Source organism: Piliocolobus tephrosceles, chromosome 1 (genome assembly GCF_002776525.5).
Source record: "Piliocolobus tephrosceles isolate RC106 chromosome 1, ASM277652v3, whole genome shotgun sequence".
Lineage (NCBI taxonomy): Eukaryota > Metazoa > Chordata > Mammalia > Primates > Cercopithecidae > Piliocolobus > Piliocolobus tephrosceles.
The window spans coordinates 178,011,932-178,032,663 of NC_045434.1; the positions used below are offsets into that span (position 1 = coordinate 178,011,932).

Consider the following 20,732-nt stretch of genomic DNA (forward strand, 5'->3'; position numbering starts at 1 on the left):
ACACCTGTGGACTCGGTGCATAAAATTTCATTGGGCAGCAGTAATAAGCATGACCAGATGATGTTTGGGCAGTTGGGGAGCTTTGTGCCCAGTGAATCCAGCTGCATGGAGAACTGGGCACCATAAACCTGCCTGCACATTCATGCCCGCAGGCTAGTCCAGGGCCCACTGCCAGTGGCTCTTTTCTTGGAATCAGGATCTGGTAGGAATGTACAGCATTCAGACCCTTTGTCCCTGGGGGACTTTTTTTTTTTTTTTTTGACAGTTTGGTGGTACCATGTACCCACTGATACCCACTGACCTTAGGCTCTTAAGAACCTTGAACCCAGGCGTGGCCTTGAGCAGTGACCACTATGCTACTTGCTTCTCTAAGGCCCCAGGCTTTGCCTTCCCAGGGACTGTAGAGAACCCTGAGTGTATCTATACAGCTTATGCCTGTATAGTCAGAAGCTTTAGGTTCCGTTTCTAGTACTACCCTTGGCTTGTTGTTTGAGCAAATCCTTTTCTTCTCTGAGCCTCAGTTTCCTCTTTTGTGTGAGGGATGATGACCACTCTAACCCACTTTCCTCACAGATTTCCTGTCTTGATCCTCTCTAAGCTGGGGTAGGGTGTGTGATAGAGATATGTAGCTGTCTTCCCATGAGGCACCTGCGAGCTCAAATTCTGGCATTTGGTCCTATGTCTCTCATGAAGATGGGGCTGGGCCCTGCCACATTTGTATGGCTTGTGTCTTGGAGTCATAGGGCTAGGACCACCCAGAGGACTATTCAGCAACCTGAATGCCTGCGAGTGAATCTGCAAACTGTGTGTATACCTGCAAGTTGCTAGAGCCCCTAAGTGAGAGTTATAGTGCCTAACCCCCATGTGCATCAGTCAGACATGGAATTCAGAATGGCACTCAGAACTGCTGCTGAGCCATATCTCAGGCTGAGTGTCCAACCTGACAGTCTGGTCTGTCCTCAGTGTGGCCCCTCTGGGATAAGTCCTCGTCTGAGAAGGACAGGTATGATCCTACTGACCTAGACCCTTCCTAGACGGTGGAAATGTCTACAGCTGTGTCTTCCCTTAAAATTCTGCTAAAGAGAGCGCCCCTTCCTCTCCCAGGGCTAGCCAGAGCCAAAAGGACTCCTGGCCTGTGTCAACTAAAAGAGAGTGCTGCAGTTGGCTAGGGGAGAATAAGATTGAGGCTCCCTGCCTTTTGCTGGCCAGTCCCCCTGACTTATTCCCTTTGTAGATTCTGCTGCTTCTGGTGGTCCCCTTCACTCATAGACCTTAATGTGATTTTTCTAAAATAGCTGAGTTCAGCAAGGATTTTCACAAATACCAAGGATAAAGAACATGAAAGAAAGATTGAAGGAAATAGAATTATTGTCAGATTACAGTTCTGCTTTTTAGGCAACCACATTCTAGCTCCCAAGGCTACCTTTCATCCTTAAAAACCTTGCCTTATTTCCTCATGTTCTTGGTCCTTCATCCCACATGGGCACATCTGTCTGGATACTCCTTCATCATCTTGGCCTCAGCCGGAATTTCCCTTCCGGGAAACTGACCAGTAGTAGTTAATGTCACTGTGCCACTTGGATGTTTGAGAGTAACCTGTTCTTCAGGTGAGATATCTTGGGTCTCATAAAAGTAAATCCTTACTATACACTGCCTGAAACAAGGGGATCAATTTTCTATTAGTATCTGTCAAATATTTGAAGGGTAATGGAGGGAAGGCTGGACTGCTTTGAACTTTCTGGAGTGGAATCAGTCATCTCAACTGGATTCTTGTAGCCAAACTTTCTAGAAAAGGATTTTGCACTTGTAATCTCCACTGTCTTATCTCTCTTTCCACACTTTGCAGGTTTCCTTCCGCCTCCCACACTCAGCCTACTGATCCCCCTTTCACGAAGATTATTTGTGACCTCCTCGTTACTCAATCCATTGGGTTTTTCCCAACTGTCATCTTGCTTGACCACTCTATGGCAGTTGACACTAATGGCTTACATTTCAAACTCAAAAATCAGTTCTATATATTCCGGAAAGGGGAAGCACGCTTTTATCACAGTTTAGATTGACCACAGGTAATATGAAGTGAGGTCAAAAGAGCATGTCTGACTTTAAGTGTCTAATACCCTGAGAAAGGTCTGGGGCCCTGCCCTTTGGGAATGGGGATAGGTTGGGTAAGTCCTGACTCATGGCATATTGTCTCCTGAGGAACTCTTAAAGTTGATAAGGATATGTGGGTTGGAGAAGAGGACTCTCATGGAAGCTTTCTAGACTCTCAGATCTTGGAAGGGTTCTGTGAGGAAAAGATGGAAGTCTTTTTCTCTGTATTTTCTACTTTGGACCAATGGGTAGATGTTACAGGGAGACAGACTTTAGTATTTAAGGAAGGATGTTCTAAGAATCGAGTCCAAAATTAGATCTGGCCGCTTTATGAAGTGAGGTCCTTGTGTGTGATGATGGTCTGATGGAGGTAACCTGGTTTCATTTTAGCTCAATAAAACTTCCAAGGCATTAGCCTGGGCCCTCTGCTCACCTCACTCTATACTGTTCCCAGGTGATCTGATTTACTCTCCTGGCTTTAATTTTACTTAAGTTATGTGAATGATTACCTTAATAATTATATTAATGATTTGGCAATCCGTATTCTTATTCCAGACCTCTCTTCAAAACTGGATATCCAGTTGCCTCTGAGACACCATTTCACTGCCAAGTATCTCCTAGGCACCTCAAACTCAGCAGACATCGAGTGCTTATTGTGTGTCAGGCATATATCTACAACTGCATTCCCAACCTCATGCTTCCTTCTAGTGGCATACTAAAGATGGGGCAGGGGAGCAGTTCCCCCCAAGTTTGGGCAGAAAGTGGGTATGCTACAGGTAGAGCATTTAAAAACAGTAATAAAATTGACCAAATGCTGGCTTGCTCCAGATGTCACATAGGCTCTCCATGCCACTGCTTCCTTCTTTGGATCCATCTTAGTGAGCAGCACGAAGCTAGCAACGTAGCTCTACTGTTTTCTCACTGGGCCGCACATTTCATTTAGTCACGGAGGCCTCCTTTTCATCTTAATGTCTGTTCCTTGATCACCACCATTACCACTACTGTTTCTCTCTCCCGGCTCCTACCCTGCTCTTTTAGTCTATTATTTTTGCTGCCTCTAGAACGATCTTGGTAAATCACAACTCATCAGAGGCTCTCCATTGCCTGTGACAAAGCTCTTCTCTTAGGAATAAGACTATGATCTTTCCTGGCTGCTATTTCCAGTATTGTCTTCCTCCATTCTTGCATATGCCCCCATGCTCCAACTTAAGGCTGTTTTTGTCTTTCTTTCATTGCCCGTACCTCTGAACAAACGGAGCCCTTTATGGGCAAGAGTTACATCTTACTTTTTGACTCCTAAGTTCCTGACCCTCGTTAAGCATCAGTGCATGTTTGATTGAGTGGATTTGTCTGAGTAAAACAGCATCACCAACTAGAGCGGGAGATGGTTGATAAATTCTAATTTAAAGAAGAAAAACAAGAACAGACCCTTGATTTAAATTCTGACCTCTTCTTATCCTTCTGCCTGGCCTCTTCTCTATCTGAAACAACCCTCTAGCCAGAGGCTTAAATGTGAGCTGAAACCCCTGCTCATCTATCTCTAAATCATATGCTCTGCCTCTCTCTCCTCCTATCTTGTCTGTCTGCCTCTCTGCTGTAGCAAAACAACAAACCAGTGCATAGAAAGAACATAGGCTTTAGAGTCAGACAGAACTGGGTTCAGTTCTTGGCACTATCATGTTTTAGCTGTAGGACCTTGGGTAACCTCTCTAAATCTCATTTTCTAGTCTGTAAAATGTAGACAACAGTACCTATGTCTCAGCATTCCATTGAAGATGAAATGTGAAAATAAAAGGTGCTTGGCATACTGTAAGCCATTAGGAAATAATGGCCTGCTGCTGTTATTTCGGAAAGAGTTTTTGGGCTCTCACACTTGGATCTGAGGGCTAGAGCTGGAGCCCAGTGTCCATGGTGCTGGAGGTGGGGTCCCTTTCTTTGGTGGGGTGGGACTCATGGCTAATGGATTGACCTTTTGAGGTCTGTTTGTCTTGTAGGCTCTGTTGGACTTCCTATCTTAAGACTTCATACCTGGGACATGGATGCGCCCAACTTGTTCTCTCTTCCCTTTTTTTGTAGGCTCCCAGGCCAGTGCCAGTACTTGGGCTTGCCAGTGGCGGATTACTTCAAGCAGTGGATTAATCTGAAAAAGGTACTGTGTCTGAGCTCCAACTGGGTGCTTCCCCTGGTGCTCTTGTGCTTCAGAGCTCCCGTCCTTTGCTTTCTTTTCTTATATCTGTTCTCCTTCCTTTTCTTTTTGTTCTTCTCTTTTCTTAACCTCTTCCTTTTCCTTAGCTAATATGCACTGAAATGTGGTTATTTCTGACAGTGGAGAGCTGCTTGGGGACCAGGCAGCTGGGCAGATTATGACACTGCCCTAGTTGGTGTCCCCTAGACATGCAGAGAAGTCCAGTTGAGGAGATTTCTGGGGGCTCTTGCTCAGAGCTGAGTCTGTGGGCAGAGCTGCCTTGTCTGTAGGAGAGACGTGGCGCTAGCTGAGCCTCTGGGAAAGTATTCTCCTTTGTTGTTATCATGAATGTGACCTCTGACCCTCCTGACTGGCCCTGATATATCACTCTGGTTGGGAGGCAGAGTTCATTTAAGTTGGCTTTGTTCCTGCCTTGCTCCAGGAGAGCCTGGTTCATGTGAGGAAGAGCCATGGAATCTAGAGTCCAGTTCCCTTTGGACATGAGGGCAGAGACTGGAACTCATGTAGCGTCAAACATCTGGGGAGCTGGCGCTAAGGCTATGGACCGACAAGGACCCTGTGTGGCTAGGATAGTGAGCCCTGGAAGAGAATGAATCACTTAGAAAACTGTACTTTCCTAGCAGAGTATCCCTGCTCTAGAGGGATCCTTGCTCTGGGAGGCCCAGTGCACTAAGGAGACTCACCTCTATAAATCATTCTGATCTAAGGGCAGCAGTCCTGGAGCAGCCTCAGGAGCTTCATGCTACCAGTCAGAGGAAGCTCAGAGAAAGGAGAACACACCAGGGGTCAAGGTAGTGGCTCCCAGGGCGCTTAGAGAAGAGAGAGGTCAAGGGGGGTGAGGCTAGGTATGGCAAGGATTTGAGTCTTGACCTGGGCATTCAAGGGAGGTGGGATATGGATAGGAGGAGAAGAGAATGCTTTCTCGGCAGGGAGGGAAGCATGCTTTTGGTGTGTGTGGGGGCTGGAGCTAAGCAAACATGTGGAGTAGCAGTGGAAGAGAAAGCTTTATAAGTATTTGTGCCACACTGACAATGACCTTGGACTTAGTTCCATACTTTGTGGCATCATTTGTGAAGTCCTTTGCTTTCCACTGGTGGACAGGTGCTTTGCACTTGGCTTGTTTGCAGTTTGACTCCTACCCCCCTTTCCTGCTGATCTCCCATGAAACTGGGCAACTGCTGCTTACTACTACTCTTATGCTGAAGAAGCTAGGCACTGCCCTAGGTTTGGGCCTTGCCCTATGGCCTGCCTTCTGTCTGAAATGTCCCTCAGTCATCTTCATCGACATATTCCCTGCCCTGGAAGATTCAACTCAGTTATCACTTCTGAGAAGCTCAGCAGTCAGTCTCTTGCCTTGAGGTTCCTTGGCACTTGGGAAATCACTTATCTCAGTTGAAACTGAATCCATGTGTATTTCCTTCCACACATGGCTGTCTGGATCACAGAGATGAAGTCTGGTTCCTCTCTGTGTCTCCGGTGGCTAGGCCAGGGCTGGGTATAGAGTATGTGCTTAGTGAGTAATTGCTGGCTGACGGATTCATCTTTGAGGACTAGTTCCACAGAGGTCCCCCAAGGCAGAGCTAGGCATGTGGGTGGGGCTAGGCGTGTGGGTGTGGCGAGGCATGGACCCTGGAATATAGCATACCGGCTGTCAGAGCACATCTGAGCTGCTTGCTGGCCTCAGCAAATGCAATGTGAAGGCCCGGCCAGGCGAGGCAGGCGCTGACCATGAACAATTACTCTGTGAAGTTCACTAGACTTTTTGGTGTATGGATAGCTCCCTGCCTCCAGGTTCCTTGGCAGAAAGGCAGGAAAGCAGCCAACTCATGTTGTAACATTGCCACGCAGGGTCACCTTGGTGCTGCTGGCCCAAAGGGTGGGAGTAGAGGCAGGCTGCCCAGAGTCTGTTCAGCTTGGTTCCCCTGCAGACTGTGCTGACCTGAAGAGGAAGGGAATAGGTACAAGGGGAAACTGAGGACTCTGTTCCTAGTTGGCCTCGTGATTTCTTCGTGTGAGGTAAGCTGAGCAAGTCTGGGAGAACAAGGGGTCTAACCCCTTCCTCTCTGTACTCCAGCCACTTTGTATTGCAAAGGTGCTTAAAGGCCCGACAGGAGAGATGGCTTAACTCTGGACTTTAGCTCAGTCCTTACCAACAGCCATTCAGGACATAGAGGCCGCTGAGTCCTGGAGGCCCAGGGGCATGGTACTCTTTCTGACCTTTATGCTGTGTGACTTGGTGCAGGCTGCACTAAGATTCCTGCTTAAAAAGAGTAATGATAAAAGCCAAGCCAGAGAGGTCATTGTCAAGGTTGCAGGAATATTATATAAAAGCCTTACTCCATGCCTTGTGTCCCCTGTGTGACCCAGGCTCTGGTTCTCTACAGGGTCCCCTCCTGTCCTTGATCTTACTTTGCATTTCCCCCTTCCCTTTCTTCTCTCCTCCTCCTCCACTCCCCCAGCAGAGCATTACTCCTTGAGAAAGGTGGGGAAGGTCCTGGTCTGCTTGGTCACCTGAGACTTGCCTAGTGAGTGAGCAACTGGGGATGAATTCACCATGCCTATTTCCTAAGACCTCTAATCTGAGAAGAGGCAAAATGTCTTTCAGCTGCCCTTACTTCTCCAGAAATGGTGTGGGTTGCATCAGGAAATAGGCATTATTCAATGGCCAAGTTTCCACATCTCCCGCTGCCACCTACTTCCCCTGTAGCAGAGTGGAGCAGGCCCGTGTTTGCTGACATTTGGAACGTCATTGAATGATCTTATATTCTTATTGAGCTGTCAGCATAGAGAGGACTTGGGGCCCTGCTCCCAGCTCCCTCCAGGAGATCAGAGCTGTCACTGAGGGGCCAGAAGAATAAACACACACCCACACCCACACACACACACATGCACATGCATAAATATACACATGTATATGCATGTGAATGCATACACCCCAAGTGAGTATACTCCAGATTGCATGTCTGTATCCATACATGTGTTCATGTGTATGCACATATTCATATAAGCAGTCACCTGCAGAAGTATTTGGAGACATACCCAGACATGAAGGTGTTTATACATATGTATTCATAAGGTATAAAGATATGTGCACACAGGTAAACATACATATATATATGTAAAAAATATATATATCTTCATCAATAAATGAATATTCTTTTTTGTGTGTGTGTGAGACGGGGGATGGGTCTCCTCTGTCATGCAGGCTAGAGTGCAGTAGTACCAACACAGCTCACTGCAGCGTTGACCTACTGGGCTCAGATGATCCTCCCACTTCAGCCTCCCAAATAGCTGGGACTACAGGTGCCCATCACTATGCCTGGCTAGTTTTTGTGTTTTTTGTAGAAATGGGGTTTTGCCATGTTGTCCAGGCTGGTCTCAAACTCCTGGGCTCAAGCAGTCCGCCCTCTTCAGCCTCCCCAAGTGCTAGGATTGCAGGCATTAGTCACCGTGCCTGGCCAATAAATATTTTGAATGCCTTCTGTGTGCCAGGTACTGTGTGAGGGCCTGGGGATAAAAGAAGGTAGATATTGAATAAATAATTTTAGTTGCATTGAGTAACACTAAACAGTTCAGAGTCATGGATCATATAAGAAGGAACTAACTTAATAGGGTGGGGTCAGAGAATTGTTCCCTGAGGAAGGATGTCTAAGCTGAGACCTGAAGAGTGAGTTGGAATTGACTAAGCACAAAGTAGCATGTGACGAGAGACTGAGGTGAGGAGAAGCCTGGCAGCTTTATGAAACTAGAATGTAAGTTCTAGGAAGAGAAAGAATTAGTGTCTCTTGTTCACTGCTCTACCGCCATCACTCTGAATAGTTCCTGGCACACACGTTTAATCCTTATTTGTTGAGTGAATGAATGCCTAAAACGTAGTGAAGGTGGCAAAAGGAGAGTGGCATGAGATGAGGCTAGAAGGAAGTCAGGAGCCTATAGACCACACTTTGATTTTGACCCTGATGTTTAGGGTAAGAGGAAGCTATTAATGGGTATTAAATATAAGAGGGGTATCATCTGATTTGCATTCTAAGAAAGTTCTCTCTGGCTGTAGTGTAGAAGGAGTTAAGAGCAGATGCAGGAGACCAATTGCTGGTTTTTCTTAATAGGGCTATGGCATTTGTGGGTGGGACAAATCATTGTGTGGGTGACATTGCAGAACTTGTAGCATCCCCAGCCCCTGTTGATTGAATATCAATAGTGCCCCTCTCCAAGTCATTGTGATAATAAAAAATATCACCCCGTATACATTTCTAGTGGCCTGGCCAGGGTGGGAGTGGAGGAATACTGTCCTTGGTTGAGAACCACAGAATTAAGCTGTTTCTGTGGTCCAGGTGAAAGATGGTAATTACTTGGATTGAACCGGTAGCAGTGGAAATGTAGAGAAATGGGCCAATTCCTGAGTATTAAATGGTATAGTCGGTTCTGCTATAATGCAACATATAGATTTCTGAAAATCACTGTGCTAGAGAAAGTCATGCAATAAAAATTCAGTTAGTGACACATAAAAGATAGAAATCTAATAAAAATCGTAGCATAGTTTTACACATTAATGCTGAAGAAATACATAAATACCACAATAAATACGGTACTTTACTCTGTAAAACCCCAAAGTTTGCTTATAGAAATGGGCATGAGAAGGGTTGCAGCTTGTGAGTTATTGTGAAATAGTGGAAGAAGATCATCTGAAATCAGATGGAAAATTGTAACCAGATGAATGTGGTCCATAACATGCGGTGATCTAGGTGACTGGTAGATGTTTAAGATGTGTGCACGTATGTGTTTTATATATTCCTACCCAGCCCTGTTCAGTGAGGTATAGTTTCCTATGTTTATCTGGTGTTTCTTGTGAACAAAATTGCACATAAGCAAATGTAAAATTTGTGTTACTATAAATTGTTCCCAATACATCAGTTGCATTGGACAAATTTGCTCTTTCAACGAGTACTATAGTAGCACTGATTGTATAATAAACAGGAAATGGTGATTGGTTGTGAGGGTTGAGGATGAAGGAGGAGACCGTGATGACCCCGGGATTTATGATTTGAGCAACTGAATTGGAATGAGTTGACTGAGATAATGGGAGAAGGAGAAGTTTCAGGATTGGAAAAGAAGGTGAAGTCAATGTGGGGCATATGAGTTAAGATGCTTTTGAGACATTGAGGAGGCAGTTAAGTACATAGGTCTGGGGCTCAGGGGTGAAGCCTAGATAAGAGATGCAGATTTGAAGACCAGGCATGGTGGCTTATACCTATAATCCCAGTGCTTTGGGAGGCTGAGGTGGGAGGATAACTTGAGGCCAGGAGCTCAAGACCAGTCTGAGCAACATAGTGAGACCTCATCTCTACAAAAAATTAAAAAATTAGCCAGACTTGGTGATGCGTGCTCGCAGTCCTAGCTACTTGGGAGGCTGAGGCAGAAGGATCCCTTGAGCCCAGGAGGTCGAGGCTGCAGTGAGCTATGATTGTGCCACTGCACTCTAGCCTGCAGTGCAAGACCTTGTCTCAAAGAAATAAAAAAATTGGCAGTGTTATTGGTCTGTGATTGATAATTAAAGCATGAAAGTGGATGAGATTGCCAAAGAAGAGGGTATAGGGTGAGAAGAAAGCCTAGGACTGAGAAATATCAACATTTGTGAGATAGAGAAGGAATAGTCAAAAATAGAAAGAAAATACAATAAATAGTCCTGAATTACAGATTGCATTTTGTGTGCTAGACCTGTGTTTTCCAACATAGTTTCCACTAGCCACATGTCGCAGTGTATCACTTGAAACATAGCTAGTATGAGTGAAGAACACATTTTAAATTTTATTTAATTTTAATCAATTTAAATGAAAAACTTCCTTGGCCAGGTGCAGTGGCTCATGCCTGTAATCTCAGCACTTTGGGAGGCTGAGGTGGGCAGATCACCTGAGGTCAGGAGTTTGAGACCAGCCTGGCCAACATGGCAAAACTTTCTCTCTATTAAAAAAAATACAAAAAAATTAGCCGGATGTGGTGGCAGGCGCCTGTAATCCCAGCTACTCGGGAAGCTGAAGCATGAGAATCATTTGAACCCGGGAGGCAGTGTAGGTTACAGTGAGCCAAGATCATGCCACAGCATTCCAGGCTGGGCAATAGAGTGAGACTCCATCTCAAAAAAATTAATTAATTAAAAACTTCCTTGAAAAATTTTATGTTTAGTACAACGTGAGTTGGTGAATCTACATTTTAAACTGTTAATTGTATAAAATCTAAATACAGATTAAGTATTTCATTTTTTTTTTTTTTTTTCTGAGACAGAGTCTTGCTCTGTTGCCCAGGCTAAAGTGCAGTGGCATGATCTTGGCTCACTGTAGCCTCTGCTTCCTGGGTGTAAGTGATTCTTGTGCCTCAGCCTACCAAGTAGCTGGGACTACAGGTGTGTGCCACCATGCCAAGCTAATTTTTGTATTTTTAGTAGAAATAGAGTTTTGCCATGTTGGCCAGGCTGGTTTCCAACTCCTTGCCTTAGCAATCAACCTGCCTTCGTCTCCCAAAGTGCTGAGATTACAGGCATGAGCCACTGCGCTTGGCAGATTAAGTATTTCTGGTGAAGTTTTAGCATCCCAATTGAGATGTACAGTAAGTGTAAGTTACACATCAGATTTCAAAGACTTGGTATGAAAAAATGAAAAATGTCTCATAATTTTTTGTATTGATTACATGTGAAATAGTATTTGGCTATACTAAAATAAAGTAAATTATTAAAATAATTTTATCTGTTTCATTTTACTTTTTAGTGCGGCTACTAGAAAATTCTAAGTTTCATATGTGGCTCACATTATATTTCTATTGGACAGTGCTATGCTAGACACTATGGTTATGTACCTACATTGTCTAGTCCTCACAGGACCCAGTTCAGTGGTTGCTATTATTTTTCACATTTTAAGATTGAGAAAACCAAGGTGTGGAGAAATGATGAAACTTGCTGAATGGTTTCACATTAGTACGTGGCAGAGCTTGAACTTAAATTTAATTTTGCTAAATGCTGAAGAGACAGAGAGAGTAAAAAAGTGATAGAAGAAGAAAGGTCATAAGAGTGTGGTATTGCAGAAACCAAGAAAAAGTGTTTCAGAAGAAGAGGAGTGGTCAGTTCAGAGAGGGCTGCACAAGGGGAAGACTAAAATATGAGCCCCGAACTTAATAACAAGGACCTCAGTGATCTTGGTCCTGAGTGGCATGATAGGGACAGGAGCCAGATTGGAGTGAACTAAAGAGTAAATGAGAAATGAGGAGATAGAGAAACTTCAGCCTTTTCAGAAATGTTGAAGGAGAGAGAAAGGACAAGAGCTGTGGCGGGGCAAGTGGGGGTTAAAGCGGGTTTTGTTTTTAAGGTAGAAGACGCGTTTTTCTGTAAGATTTATTAGAAAAGGAAATCCTGTTGAAGGTGCAGGGGAGAAGAAGCCAGTAAGGGAGGCGTCTGAGGAAGTGAGAGGAGAAGGGATGGAGAACCTAGACTCTTGAAATTGGCTCTCTTTAGGAGGAAGGTCCCTGCTTCTACTGGGACAGGAGGGAAGGAGAGGAAGATGGGCACAAATGGAGGTAGGTGGGCTTGTAGATTTGGTGGCAGCAAGTTGAGGTAGTTACCGTCTGATGGCTTTTATTTTTCTGTGTGAAACAAGATGAGTCATTTGCTGATCACTAATAGGGAAGGGCTGGGGAGGGTTTACAGGATTGCTGTAGTTCTAGTAAAGAATAGATGTTTGAACTGACTTGAGAAGTATAGTAGGATTTCTAGGCAGTGTTGAGGATCCAGTTGAGATTGATTGTATTAATTCACTGTGGAACCACTCTGTTCAGTTGTATGACTTTTCTTTATTGAACCTCAGCTGCCTGGTTGTGGGCATGGAGAAAGTAGACATTTAGATTCATCCAGGGTGGAGATTTTCCTCAAGGAGGTTTGATGAAAGGGATAGGGAATTGAAAATATTGGTAAGACAGCAGTTGACAAGATGGATTATGGGATCTAAGCTGGATGTTGGAGGAAAATAAGATAGCAGGGGGTCTGATGGATGTGGAAAAAGTAAATAGGTACCAATAAAATGAGGAACTGGTATGCCGGGTATAGTTTAACATGCCAGATGGAAGGATTAGAGATTATGGTTAGAGAATAGGTGTCTGAATTAGTGATTTCAGAGATGGGGCAGTTCTAGGTGTTGGCAGGTTCTGAGTCTCAGGGTATGGCCATGGAAATGGGTAGCTGATGTTGAATGGAAAAGAATGTTATTATGAATAAGGAATCAAGAAACAGAAAGGATGGATGAGACTTCCGTAAGGATGTGAGTATGTGTATGTATGCATGCACGCATAAAATATGTTTCCCTATTGCATGTGCATGGACACATATGTATAAATGTAATACAAATGCATACCTACACACATAGCCACACAAGCGTGTGCACACCACACATATTTGCAAATTGTGTGGAATTCCCTCTGACGCCTGGGCCTGAATAGGGTGGTGCTATGGTTTGGATGTTTGTCCTCTCCAGATCTCATGTTGAAATTTGATCCCTAATGTTGGAGATGGGACCGAACGGGAGGTGTCTTCGTTGTGAATGAATGGATTAATGTCCTCCCTGGGGCAGGAGTAGGGGATATCAGTGAGTTCTCACCGTATTCATTCCCAAGAGAGCTGGTTGTTAAAAACAGCCTGGCACTTCCCCCTGTCTCAACTTGCTTCCTTTTGCCATGTGATCTCTGAACAAGCTGGCTTCCCTTTACTTTCTGCCTTGAGTGGAAGCAGCCTGAGGCCCTCACCCCATGTCCAATCTTTAACTTTTCCAGGCATCAGAAGCATGAGCCAAATAAACCATTTTTTTAAAATAAATTACCCAGCCTCAGGTATTCCTTTATAGCAACACAAAATGGACTGAGGGAGGTGGGCTTCTGGAGAAGCAGGCAGGCAGCCTTAGGAGGATTCTGAGTCAGTCCTGGCAGGCAGGGCTCAGCCAGTCAAATCTAGCAGCTGTAGGGACAAGGGCCACCTGGAATTTAACAGACCCTGATATATCAGGGTATGAAGATTGCTGCTCCACTTTTCCTCTGCCATCTGTACACTATGCCTTGCTGCAATTTCTGGGTGCTCTAAAGAGGATGGGATTGGGAACAGCTCTTAAAGAAAATCTTGGGTCCCTCCAAGAAGCATTCTGTCTCTCCCCCTCCCCTGGGAGGGTGCAGCAGGAGAAACTGCCGAAGGGAGGGTTGGTGTCTACGATGGAGTGCGACTTTTCCTGACCTTGGAGCATTCAGAGTCCCAATCAGTGCAGTAATAAATTAAGGGCTTATGGAGGAATAAATTCTCGGCCTTAATGAAGTTCTTTGCTGGGGGCCATAGGCAGGTCAGCAGGTCGGGATGATGCAGATTGGAGGCTTCAGCAAGTGGGCTGAGCTGGCTGGGAAGTCATCAGGAGTGAGGGGATCCAAAACCCTGCTAGTCAGTTCACTTTTGGGGAGCTGTGAGGATTAAGCTGCTACGGAAGCTAGGATACTATAGAAGGGTGGCTGCAAGGTGCTGTCCACAGAGCTCCTCTGCTGGGGCTATTCAGAAGCTAACTTGGAAAAAAGAACAAACAAAAATGAAAACCAAGAGAGGTGTGAATAGCTAGGGGGCTCCGCAAGGTGTTTGTTTTGTTTTATTTTGGAGAGGGGGAGAGTTTGCGCTGAAGGCAGTTACTTCTGGGTCACTCTGAGGTCAGAACCAGACTGGGGCTGTGGTCTCGGTCTTGGGCATCATCCAAAGTGCAGAGCATTGTCTGTGGGGCAGTGGGCAGTTGTGGGCTAGTGTCCTGATGGGAATCAGCTCTGCAGGCCAAGTAGATCAGGGCCTTCATCTCTCTTTGGGAAAAAACACATGCACAGAGCACTAGGTATAGATGAGGCGGAGGTGTGAGCACAGGCATAAGATAAGAAGAGAGTGAGTGGGAGAGCAGCCCAGAGTGCTTGCTGCTGGGTTTGATGCCGGAACCCCAGGAGGGACGAGTCTTGGAGGCTGGAGGCTACTGAATTGTAAGCTGAAACAAGAACCTGAGCCTTGAGACTCCAGATCCTGAGCTCTTTCCCCTTTCAACCCACTCTCTGCAACATCTGCTGTTGGGAATAAGCTCTTGGAGTGTAGTCCAGAGATAGAGGACTCTCTCTGTCTTTGGAGTGAGGGGCTGCCAAAGCTAGAGGGAATGTCTCCTTTCTTCCCATCTCCCTGCCCCCATGGTGTAGTGCCCAGCCTGGGCTTTTCCTTTAAATATGTCTTACAGCTGTCTGAACTCTGAAATTTCTTTCACTCCTTCCCTCGCCTTGTTAACATGTGTTGCCTTTGGGGTAATCAGGGAAAAAATATTATGTCCTTTTACAATTACCAGGTTTTGGAATATTAAAATGTCTCGCTGCATCGGCACTGTTATTTTGATTGGTATTCTAACCTTTGACTAGCCCATAAAGCGCGCCGCTCCTGAAGCCAATATTGCAGGACTGAAATTTAATTCCGAAATGATTCCAGATAATAGGGAGACAGATAATATATGCATGAAGGATATTATGTTTGGACTAACTGCAGCAGGGCCAGGGCTGGGGAGCTGAATAATAGCCCAGAGTGAGTTATAATCTGTGGGACAGAAATGCCTTACTGTCAGGGCCAGGAGGGGAACTCTTAAATCAAAGGCACAGGAAAGGGTGTGATTGCAGGGTGCTTGTTTTGACAGGAAGAGCACCAGAGCCAAGGGTAGGTAGTAAAGGCTCTGCCCCATCTTTTCTCTTGAGCAAGATACCAAGGCCCTGGATGATCTAGTTGATTGCACCATTCCTATCTCTACATCTCCTGTCTCTCCATAACATTCCAGCCATATCAAACTTCTTACTGTTTTTCAAATATACATGACTGTTTCACCTCCCCTTACATATACTGTTTCCTTTTCTTACATTGCCTTCCCCTTTTAGTGTGTTGGGAAACTCCTGTTCATCCTTCAAAACCCTTGTAGGTGATGCTTTCTCTGATGTTCCCCCACCTCTGGTAGAAATAGTAAGTCACTTCCTCCTTTGTATGGCTTCAGAACTTTGTATTGAGTGTATTACATGCTTTTGTAATTATCTTCCCACTATACTGTGAGCTCACTGAAGTCTGTATACCACCCATCTCTGAATTTCCAGTGCATGGCACTGGACCTGGCACACAGTAGGCATCAACAAGCATTAATTGAATCCACACTGAATCTTGGGCTAGACTAAAGAGCTCCAGAGTCCAGATGCCTATTCCTCTGCTGGAATTCCCAGACAAATAAATTTAGAGAAATTAAGAAACTTGCCTAAAGGCACATAGCCAGGAAGAGGTGAAGCTAGGATTTGAACCCAGGTCAGTGTGCTCTTTTCTTCAGACCATGTATCTTAGGGAAGTGGGCAGGGAAGGAATTAGAGGTTAAGGTACGAAAGACAGAAATTCATTGCCCTGACTCCTTCCTTCCATAGCTCAGGACTTGGGTCCACTTTGCTGGAAACTGCATTAGTTCTTAGCATTTATGGGACTCAGGTCCCAGAAGGGATTGTGCCTCCTGTTGCTGCTGTTGACCTTTGGACAGTTATTCCATACAGAAGACATTTCTCGATTGTGAGTTTGTAACCGAGAATCAGGACAGTACCTTAGGAAAGGTACTTAAGTGTGGTTTTGGAGAGCTCTTAGAGAAGTAAGCAGGCAGAGTACAAGGAGCTCTTAGCAATGTCAGAAAATGCCACAGACATTCCCTTCCTCCTTCAGGACTTGTGGAACTTGTGTTTTGCGTATATAGTGATAAAGTACATAATGGAAAAAAAAACTGTAGTAAATTCGTTTTTGTTTTTGTTTTTTTTTTAACGTGGACTTGTGTTTTATTTTTTGAGACAGTCTTTTACTCTGTCACCCAGGCTAGAATGCAGTGGCGTGATCTCAGCTTACTGCAATCTCCGCCTCCCAGGTTCAAGCGATTCTCATGCCTCAGCTGCCAGAGTAGCTGGGATTACAGGGGTGTGCTACTATGCCCAGCTAATTTTTGTATTTTTGGTAGAGATGGGGTCTCGTCATGTTGGCCAGGCTGGTCTCGAGCTCCTGGCCTTGAGTGATCCACCCACTTCAACCTCCCAAAGTGCTGGGATTACAGGCATGAGCCACTGTGCCTGGCCTGTGTTTTATTAATTACAATATTATCTGCAGAAACCTGGAAAAATAGTACGGCTGTATGTGAGATTTACCCCTCATTTAGTCTTCAGGTGATACATGGTGTATACACCGAGTCCTGGGGAGGTGGGATGTGGCTCACAGCTGGAAACTGCTGTGCAAAGGAAGAGCTTTGGAGCCAGAGGAGTCTGGCTTGGATTTCTAATATTGCTACTCACTAGCTCAGTGATCTGGAGCAAGTCCCTCTCTGAACCTGTAAATGATGACTAATACCTGTCACACAGAATTTAGGCTCTGGAGTCAAGTAGACCTGATATGGAATCTTGGCTCTACATTTACTAACTGTGGGGTTTTAGAAAAGTCACTTAACTTCTTTGAGCCTTGGTAGCTCCCTCTATAAAACAAGAAAAATCATATCCACTTTCTAGAATTGACCTGAGGATGAAATGATAGCACTATGCCCCTGCCCTTCCCTTATCCTGGTACTGGCCACTGGAGATGAGATGACTAGGCTACAGGGAGAAGAGGAGTCGGGGGGACAGGAGATCAAGGTAGACATACAGGACATTGTGGGCAGGAGCTAGGAAAAAGAGACTCTCACAGCAGAGTTCATGTGAGCATTGGCAAGGATGAGCTTAATGCTGTCATTGGACCAGCTTACCCTCAACTCACACTGAGGAACAGAGTCGATCATCTCACACCCTTGATTCTGGCTACCATCAGCATGCCTGGCTGTCCAATGGAGTACAGAGGCACTTTCACCTTAGGTCAATTCCTGGCCTTATCATCTACCTGTGTTATGCTCTTGGACAAGTTGCTTACCTTCCCTGAACCTTGGTTTTTTCATTTGTAAGGTAGAGATAATTAATAATAAAACCAGGTGCTGTTCTAAATGCTTTTTACAAATTAACGCACTTAATCCTCAAACAATTCTAAGGGAGAAGTTCCATTATTAGCCATTGTACACCTGAGGAAACTAAAGGGCAGAGAGGTTCATCAGTTGGTGAGTGATAGAGTAAGTATTTGAATCTAGGCAGTAGACTCCAGAGTCCATGCTCTTAACTGCTTTACTTTGTTGCTGCCAGTGCAAAAGAGGGAGGAGTCATTTTTGTTTGGGGTGTGGGAGAGAAAATCAAGAAAGGTTTTGGTGAAGATAATTGAGTCTTGAAAGATGAGTACGTTCTCAGGTGACGGTGCAAGTGCATCCAGGCAAAGGGAGGAGTGTGAAGAAAGGCCTGAAGTGGTGAAGCACTTTGCAGGATTGGGGAACTACACACAGCAGTTTTCAGGTGTTTTAAGCTACTTGTGTGGACCAGCCATGTGTATGCTTTTACTGGAGGAAAAGAGGAGCGAGAGTGAGCATGTGCAGTAAGGAATCATTGGCCAATGTCTAGAGTGCTGCCAGCCTAAACTGCCTTCTAAGAGTGGTACAGTAGCTCCAGAAAACTGCCACGTTTACGTGCATGAAGGGAAGAGAGAGCCCGTGGGCCAGCGATAGCAGGGAGGGAAGCAGCCACCGTACCTTTTAGTATATTAGCTATGGACAGTCTGAGACCGTAGGCAGAAGACCTCTATATCCTTACGGTAAATGTGGGAAATCACAGTGTGAGGAATCAATTAGATCATGCTTGTAAAGCTCTTAGAGGAATGCTGGCACTCAGTGTTAGGTGAGCAGCTTGGTACACCCTCAGCTGGAGAGCTAGCCTGCCTTGCTCTGCATCCCTGGTGGGTGTGGCTACACTGGGTATGGCAGGAGGGGGAGCAGGAAAGAAGCAGGTGAGGGAATCAGCTCAAGGCAGCTGGGATTCTTTCTTTCTCTCGAGGTTCCCTGCAGCTGCTGCAAAGCGACCTCCCCACTGGAGTTCTTATAGTGCCCTCCATGGCAGGCCCACCCTAGGGCCTGCCTTCTCTTGCTGGCTGCTGCTCACAGTCTGTATTCTGTCAAATGAGGCAGCCTCTTAGTCCTAGTCCCATAATGAGCCCCACCTGCCTTTCTCTTGCATCCTTGAGGAAGTGAATTCTGGGCTCGCTCTGGAGCACAGGAAAGTTGGGAGCTCTGCTGGGTGTGTTTGGGACCTGGATTTAAACCTAGGTATTCTGTTGAGTGTGTACTCCAACCATTTGGGCCAGTTACTAGGGCCCAGTGCAGCTCAGAGCCCATGCCTCCTTGTTGTTGTGGAGCCCATGCCTCCTTGTTGCTATTGTGTATGGGGTGGTCTGTCTGGGTAAGGAACCACACGCCACTTGAGGAAAGGGACTAGATATACTGCTTCTCTTAGTCCACAGAGCTAGACAAGCAGAGGGGACTTCAGCAAACTAAGAGGCATAAATACTATAGAAAAGTTTGGGAGAAAGATAGGGTGTGGTGGCAGGGGAAAGATGTACATATCTGTTGAGTCTGAGAGGGTTAAAGTTAGTCTGCCTTGTCCCCAGGGTTTGTGTGTGTGTGTGTGTGTGTGTGTGTGTGTGTGTGTGTGTGTTTCCTCTTCTTTTGATTTTGCTGATGCTACTCTAGACCCTGAAACTGGGAGTAGTGGCAGAAAAGAAGAGGAAAAGAAAGACAGGGTAACTTCCTTCAAGGCAGGAGGCACAATCCTGCCTTCCATCTCCCACACTGCCTGTAGGTCAGTCTGCAAAGGCAGGTTTCACCATGTTTATCAGTATCAGTAATAATAGAGCACCAATGCATTGAGCCCCAGTTGATGCCATCGGTGTTGGATACTTTACACACATTATTGCATTTAATCCTCATAGCTACTAAGGGGCTGCGAGGGCTATTGTCCCTATTTTGTGGGTGCTGAAATAGAAACTCAGAAGCCTGCCTGCCACATGACCAGGAGGATGCAAATTCAGTGTCTCTCCTTCCATAGCTTCCCTCTTGTCACTTGGCCCATAGCAGATGCCACCTGAAGGCAGTCTGGCCTGGTTTGAACTGGAGACCCAGGCAAACATACAGCCGCCATTATCAGTTGTGTGGTCAATGACAGTCAGTGAATGGGCAAGGATAGGGATTGGCCTTGTAGTCCAGGTCTCTTGAGAGTGACACCACTGTGACTGTAAGAGGGTGCATCCATTTGTATATGTGTGTTTGTGTGTGTTTAAAGAAGTGCATTCACCCAGTTGGGGAGGTCTGTGCAGGCTTGAGTGTGTCTGTGTATATTCTTATGTGTGCACGGGCCCACAAATGGGAATGTGGATGAATGTGTTGTCGGTATGGGATTTGTGGTCTGACTCTAGGTACTGGAGGTGGGCAGATGAGGCCCTTGTCCTTGAAGGGCAATATGGTGCAACACAGAGAGATCGGGACTGAACTTGACTCTAGAAGTGAAAGACATGGGCTCTGGTGTTGGGTTACTTGCCCTTTCTGAGTCCTCAGTTTCCTCATTTAACAAATAAGGGAGTTGGATGAGGGAGTTTCTTCTTGTGGTCTCTTGGCCTCTTCTATCTCTGCCATTATGAGATCATTCATGGAAACTTAGGTTTTCCCTTTTTGCTCCCATCTAAAAATGAGACAGATGCAAGGAAGACAGCAGAAGTTCCTCTTTTACCCTTACCACCTTCAATCTCTGGCCTTGGGATGGTTCCACTGTCCCACTGGAAGAAGCTGAGGGTCCAGGGAAGGCAGGGCATTGCTCGGCATCAGGACAGGAGAGCTGGGGACTCAGGCGTTGTGGAGGAGTTTGGATAGCTGTCACTTGTCATATTTTGGGCTGGCTTGGACTGAAGCCAAATGCCTTTAGGCTTTGGGCTTCACCATGAGAATATAGGATGAGAAGAAGCTCATTGTCTCCCTGCTTCTTTGTGGGTGGAAAAGAGAGGAGCCTCTCAGTACCCTAAAGCCAGGGAACAACCGAGGCCCTTCCTCTGATCTCTTATCGTCTATTTGTTCTCTTGGCAGACACCAAGTGATGGCCAGGTAGAGACTAGGATAAAATAGCTGGATGTGTATTCACATTCATATGTGACCATGCTGGCTCAACCCATGGTCTTTCTGTGAGTTGACTTGGCCTGCTGCCACCTCCCTTGGGGGAAGAGTGGTTTGAGCTTGGGTGCCTTACCTTTCCTTGGCTGACTCCTCAGGGCTGATCTGGGTGGCAGCTATAGATGGGACCTTTGGCTGTCTCAAGTGGGATTGTAGTAGGTTTTTATTTATTTTTCCCATGAATTGGTTTTCAGTTCCCTATAATTTCTGAATTTGACCGGCTGGGGCGCTAGAGAAGGGGTGGACAATGATAGTACAGTGCCCTCCGCCCTAATGAAGACATTTCTCTCTTGGTT

General features: G+C 45.7%; 1 protein-coding gene across 11 annotated transcripts in view; it reads left to right on the plus strand.

Moving 5' to 3' along the window:
* Nucleotides 1–20,732, plus strand: part of ERI3 (ERI1 exoribonuclease family member 3) — a 134,845-nt gene that overhangs the window by 66,620 nt on the left and 47,493 nt on the right. For all 11 annotated transcript variants that reach the window (XM_023221408.2, XM_026455729.1, XM_023221410.2 and 8 more), the window contains one exon: nucleotides 4,168–4,240. In XM_023221408.2, coding sequence (XP_023077176.1) covers nucleotides 4,168–4,240 — 73 coding nt within the window. The remainder of the gene's footprint in view (nucleotides 1–4,167; nucleotides 4,241–20,732) is intronic.